The sequence below is a fragment of the Macadamia integrifolia genome, chromosome 6 (assembly GCF_013358625.1).
Source record: "Macadamia integrifolia cultivar HAES 741 chromosome 6, SCU_Mint_v3, whole genome shotgun sequence".
In the NCBI taxonomy this organism is placed as follows: Eukaryota; Viridiplantae; Streptophyta; class Magnoliopsida; order Proteales; family Proteaceae; genus Macadamia; species Macadamia integrifolia.
In genome coordinates, this window is record NC_056562.1 from 2,353,583 (window position 1) to 2,359,944 (window position 6,362).

The following is a 6,362-nucleotide window of genomic DNA, read 5'->3' on the forward strand; positions in this document are numbered from 1 at the left end:
ATGTGCAAAGGTCTCGTGTAGAAAAGGTATTTGGGTACGTGTATGTGATTATAAACTAGGGATGTAAGTTTGGCCCTGATAACCCAAAAAAGGCCTAGGCTAAAATCATTGATTCTTATGATCAAGTATCATGAACATCTATTATTTTGTTGTACTTCATATTTTTAGTTGTATATTGATCATTTGATATATTCTTTTATTGTGTTGCATTTTATAATTTCAATTGTGTATTAAACATATTATCTGTTGGTGCATTTTTTTTTTTTTTTTTCAACTCATAAGACGCAAATGATAAAAACATGATCAATCAAGGTTAGTCTATCTGACCTGACAAAAATCAGGGCCAATTAAAGCTAGATTGGATTAGTATGAATTCAATAGAGTTGAATTGAACCTAAACATGAGCCCGACAAGATTATGTTAGGCGTACTTAAATTTTAGAGACCTAATGTTAGATTGGAGCTTTAGGATTAGGGTTTTAAGAAACTCGGTTGAATCCGACCCTGTTTATAAACAAAGGGTAAGAGAGAGAGAGTGAGACGCGTGATGTTGGGTAACTGCCGTTAGCACTAAGGTAGTCAAGTTACTTGTTGACGCTGTTAACTACCGTTTACAGAGGTCACAGGACAAAACCATTCATTCTCTCTCTCTCTCTTCATCCGTTTAGTTTCTCTCTCTTCCGCATAGAAAAAAAGACAGTGGAGACCTGTAGTGGCAACACATTTCCCATTTACATACAATGGGCAATGGTGGCCTGGTGGGTATAGGTCATAGGGGGAGGTGGTGGGTTGGGCCCACCATTACCATCTGTGGCATTGTAACCTCCTCTTCATGTGGCTTACAGGCCACAGTGCCTACCTCATTGCATGTATTTATATCTGCAACCTGCACCTTCCACCAGCACCATTCTCTTTACCTCTCTCTCTCTCTTTTCCCTTGGAGATTGGAGCTGAAACCATGAGGCAAAGTTCTTTTTCTCCTCTCCTCCTCTTCCTCTTCCTTTTTCTCTTCTCCTATTCAACAGTAGCTGCTCGTCTCCCAACGGAAAAACAAGGTAAGCAATTGTCTATCTGTCTACCTACCATTACATCTACCTCCCCATGAAGTGTCTTACGAGATTTTCCTTTTTTGGGTGGTTTTGGTTATAGATGAAGGGATGGTAAAGGTTGATAAGCTTCTTCAGAGTGGTCCTTTGAGAACTGAAGAAATGGACGATTCATGGAGTTGGGTGAGTTTATTACCTTTGCATCTTTCATGTCATCATGTTTCTTTTCTGTAATATTCTTGTCTGATTATGTAATTTCACAGCTGATGGGGATGGAGGATTGTGGAAATGGAGATGAAGAATGCTTGAAGAGGAGGATGGTTGCAGAAGCCCACTTGGACTACATTTACACCCAACATCATAAACCTTAGGCTGTTTCAAAGCAAGAATTGAAATTACAATTACTGTCATGTCTCCCTCTAGTCTGTCTCCTCTAGACTTTCAGTAAACCCTAGAATGAGTTTCAAGAGCTTGTAAGGAACCAGAGTTCTTCTCCTTCACAATATTCTCTAAGCACCAAACTATGATGTGGAGATAATAAGTGTTTGATTGTATTCCTCTTATGTGCTGATAATAATATAGAAGGAAACAACTAAATAGATTGTTTTACTAGTCTGGAATATAAGAGATTGTTCTTTTGTGATCCCTCCCCATGTTCATGTTAAGGTTTCACGCAAAAGCAATAATCCACATCTGATGTATGTAGCCCGGTTTAAAGGTTTATAAGTATTTGGGCATCCTCTCCTCAATGGTTAACTTTTAAGGATGCGTTCTACTACCTTTGCCCAGATGTAAATAGCCTACTTGGTAGCTACTCCTTAATGGTTAGCCTACTTGGTAGCCACTCCTTAATGGTTGGCTTTCAAGAATACCTCTACCTGAATCCCAACAAGTGGTGGGGCATGGGCTAATCCCAATCCCAATTCTATTAGAATGTGACGGATTGATGGTGGAGGTTGAAACTAGCTCTCTAGCTGAATGTGTGGGGTTCCTCGTTTGCACGGTATTGTATGCGACTTACATCTAATGGTTGGGAGTCTCTTAAGGTATGTGTCCATGTGTTCTCAGTCATCAGATGTACACCACACACCGTGTCACACCACAAAAGAGTCGGATCATTAGCTGAATCTGAGATCTGAGAAATTTATTTAAGAGTTCGGTTGGGAAGTCATAATCTGGCATGGACATTAACTACATTAATTCACAACATTAATACGAGGACAGAGGAGTGACCACTTCAGAACATTTAAGTTTGAAGACAGATATCTGATCCAAAGAGGCAAAGAGTCAACCATGGAGTTTGATTGGGGTAATCTGATATATAGCTTTGCAACTTCTTGAATTAAATGTAAGGTAGTATAGAAAGCAACCCAAAAATGTAAATTCCTTCCTCCTAAGGCTCCTTGGGAGGGGTTCCTGGCCATCATGTTAGTTTGTTGTTATCACCGAGGTGTTGGTGTACAACATCTTGTATTCCGTCACAGTTTAATCCAAGGAGTACTTGTGCAACACCTTGATAGCCAGGATGGCGGTCCCGTTAGTCAGTTAGCGGACCGTGGGGTTACAAGGGGGGCAGGAGGCCCCTCTGCATAGCAGGGAGTGCCCCCCGCTCGAATTTTTTATTTGAGGATAATTGTGTACTTTTTAGATTAGAGTTTTTTGCTATATATTTGTAGCGAGGGTTTCTTTCTCTGTAATACAACCAATATTAAGAAGTGTGAGGGACAAGTGCTGTAACCCTATTCTCCATTGATAATGAAATAGGATCTCATCTCACCGGGGACAAAGGTAATCTTGCCGAACCTCGTAAATCTGTGTGCATTGTTTGTTCTTGTTTTTCTATTATCTTTTGCATCGTTTTAAGGTTGTGTTTCTACACGTGGATGAATTCAACCCTTGTGTTAGCACCTTTCCTATGCTGAGAGAGAGAGAGAGTGTGTGTTTTCTAGATCCCACTAAAGGGTCGGCCTACCATACATTCATACAAGGCTCTAAGCAATTTAGTCGTTACTGTCTGTGTTTTGACTTATCTAAATTCTCCATTACATAGCTACTGCCTTGTAATGGGTGAAGAGGGTCAAAATTCTGGCAGCCGCCCACTACGGCTGATCTAATTAATATAATTTCATGGCTTGAACTCATGAAGACTTTCGACCGTTTTGTCGAAATACTGTAGGCGTGCAATCCTCTTGCATGTGAAAATTATCATGCAAAAGTTAATGTGGAAATCTTTTACTTTTGAATTGCAAGAATAGTAGCTTTATCTTCACTTGATCAATTTAAAAAACACATTCACGCAACCCTTTTGCCTTAGTTGAAGAACTCAACCTAATACTATATCACTTAGGGTTTAAAATGGTAAATGTCCTTATCTATAATGAATATCCTCGTATGCTATAGAAGAGGGAAAAGATAGAATCTTATTGGGTATCCTAGCTAACCTAAACATATTGTAATATCCATTAATCTAATTAATTGTTATTATATTGAAATATAGATTAAATAAGTTAAAACCATTAACTCCCTAAAGTAGTAGATATCCGCAAGTTAATCTAATTAATCATATATTTGGTTCTCTCAAGTGAAGGGACTAATCAAATTTTATTAATGAGGATTATACTTCATGACTGACACTGACACATTTAAGACTCTCATGTGATTTTATGCTATGTATACACCATATGTATACTCACACTTGTGTCTTGGAATCATTATTCCGAAAAACACTTAATATGATAACCAGGTAAAAATAAGATGTCCAATCATATCCCTTGTCAATAACTATTTAGGAGAAAACCTAAGAACAGCCTTACCCCATCAATAATCATAAATAATGCACTAATTTAAATATTAGATAAATAAAACAAAAGAAGTTTGATGGAGATTTTTCCAACATAAAATATTATATACACACCATTAAGACAAAATATTTCCTCACCGGTGGGAGAGGAATCCCCTCACAACTAGTGATGTATAAATTAACCCTATGCAATGACTTCTACGACTTCACCTCCTAACAAGCAGTGATAGATAGACCATGAGGCCAATGACTTTCATCATTGAGAAACTCTCACCTAGAAGTAAGGGGAAAGACCCCACAACCAAAAGCATTGTCTAGTGGTAATGTACGTTATGAGAACAAAGTTACTATCATATGAGATTTTTGTCAAACCTTGCTTATTTTCAAGGGCATTCTTACATGATATAAAACATGACTTTTGCACCAATAACTAATTGACACATACTCATGCAGTTTGTGCCTGATAAATAGCTCCTATCTAATGATGATGAATAATATTTGTGAAGGAGACTGAAGTGGAGGGAGTGATATGTTTTCTAATAAAGAAAAGGTTGATGCCCTTGAGAAGGTATTTGATACACATATTGAAGATGAGGATTATGTTGGGTGAATCAGTGTATCCCATTTTTATTCTTTACTGAGCGTATGGGTTGATGTGATAATTCCTACAAATATTGTAGTTGCTAATACACAATTATACACACTCATTCTCTCGTAAGCACTTCCAACTGTGCACACTCATTTTACGTTTCACGTATTTCTAAGCAATACAATGCAAATAATAAATCCACACTTACAACACAGGAATTTTTACAAGGTTCAACAATAAGCCTACGACCCTGGAGTAGTGCATGTAAAGGTTTCTCACCTACTCAATATATTACTTTAACTACACCTACAGTTGGGAGCATCTACACCCAGTTTTCCAAGCATATAATTGAGAGGGCATTACTATGTCATTATAAAAAATAGCATGTGACGACCCAAACCTAGCCTAGGGTTTTTAGACATCAACAGTTCACAGGATCTTAAGTTCCAGACGATAATGAATCGGAGTAATATCCACACACACACACACATACAGTTTAGGACCTTGGGATGGAGATAAGAGGAGAGAGAGTGTCTGGTGATCTTGGGCGGAAAGTTCCTGCCGAAGAGGAGGATGAAGATGGAGGTTTGAGACATGCTCTGGATCGAGATCCTGTGATTCCTAACGAAGATAGAAACCCGGAGGTGGTTGCTCCAAAAAAGTCTTATGGGAAGGCTGTGGGGAACACTTCCTGGCCTGCCATTGATTCCCTGCCTGAATCGATTCAGGCAGGAAACATTCGAAGGATAGTCATTCCTCAGCATGACTATGAGGCCAAATGGTAGAACTTTCGCTTTGCGCTGATAGGGAGAGTGAATTTTCGTTTGATTTCCCTTGATGCTCTGTGCGAGGGGGCTCGTGCAAACTGGAAATTGAGTCAAGGAGTGGTAATGCACCCTCTAGGTAAGGGTTATGTTCTTTTCGAATTCAAGTGTGAGGGTGATAAATCAACGGTTTGGAGGAGAAGCCCATTGAGGTTTGGTGAACAATTGATCCGCTTCCAGCATTGGAAGCCTGACTTCAACATTCACGAGAAACAATCCTTGACGAAGCTAGTTTTGATTCACCTTCCTGATCTCCCACTTGAGTACTGGCATGAGAATGTATTGTTGTCCATTGGAAAGGCAGTGGGACGTCCGGTGGCATTAGATAAACACACAAGGCAAGGCCTTATGGGTTATTTTGCTCGAATTCTTGTCGAGATTGACATATCTGAATTGGCTGTGAGAGTGGAGGAGGTCCAGATTGAAAGGCTGGAGCCGGGAACAAATCAGGTTTTCGGATTCCATCAAAAGGTTGTCTATGAAGACAATATGGAAATATGTGGATACTGTAAACGTGTTGGTCACTTGATCGCCGCCTGCAAACAAATGAAGGCAGACGATGCCAAGCAATCCTTGATGGAAAACGATGGAAGGATTCCAGGGGCTGTGTTTGTAGAAGATGGAGTCAACCCAGCTGGGGTTAACTCGGTGAGTAAGTCTTCCAGTGGGGTCAGATCTCAGCCAGCTCAGCAACAATATTTGGATTCAAATATTCTCCCTCAGAATATGCCCGGTGACGGAGTGGATATTCATATCCTTTTGGAACCTACTATTTTAAATCCTAATGAAATAGGAAAGGAATTAAGTGGGGACAGAATTCTGAATCCATCTGAAAAAGGAAACAACTCAAATGAAATGAATTCTCCAAATAATTGGAATTTCAATCCTCTATATGGGTCAGACACTGGATCTGAAAATGGGTCCTCGGACCGTGACCCAGATGACAATCCAGATCTTCCCTTAGTGCACGAGGAGACCACGCTCTCTTCCTAGGTCCAGGCGGTGCAGGAAGATCAGCACACCTCTTAAGCGAGATACCCCTTGCGTACATCACGTATGGTTGTGTCTCAGGGTAGGGGTCGTGTGGGAACTCATACCCAGCAC

The 6,362-nt window shown here is 39.8% G+C and overlaps 1 protein-coding gene across 1 annotated transcript; it reads left to right on the top strand.

Moving 5' to 3' along the window:
* The first annotated feature begins 889 nt into the window (after positions 1-889).
* LOC122081530 (putative phytosulfokines 6) lies at positions 890-1,690 on the top strand. Its single transcript, XM_042648682.1, has 3 exons — positions 890-1,054; positions 1,149-1,228; positions 1,309-1,690. The coding sequence occupies exons 1-3, from the start codon at positions 958-960 to the stop codon at positions 1,414-1,416; spliced, it is 285 nt and encodes a 94-aa protein (XP_042504616.1). The 5' UTR covers positions 890-957; the 3' UTR covers positions 1,417-1,690.
* The last annotated feature ends 4,672 nt before the right edge of the window (positions 1,691-6,362 follow it).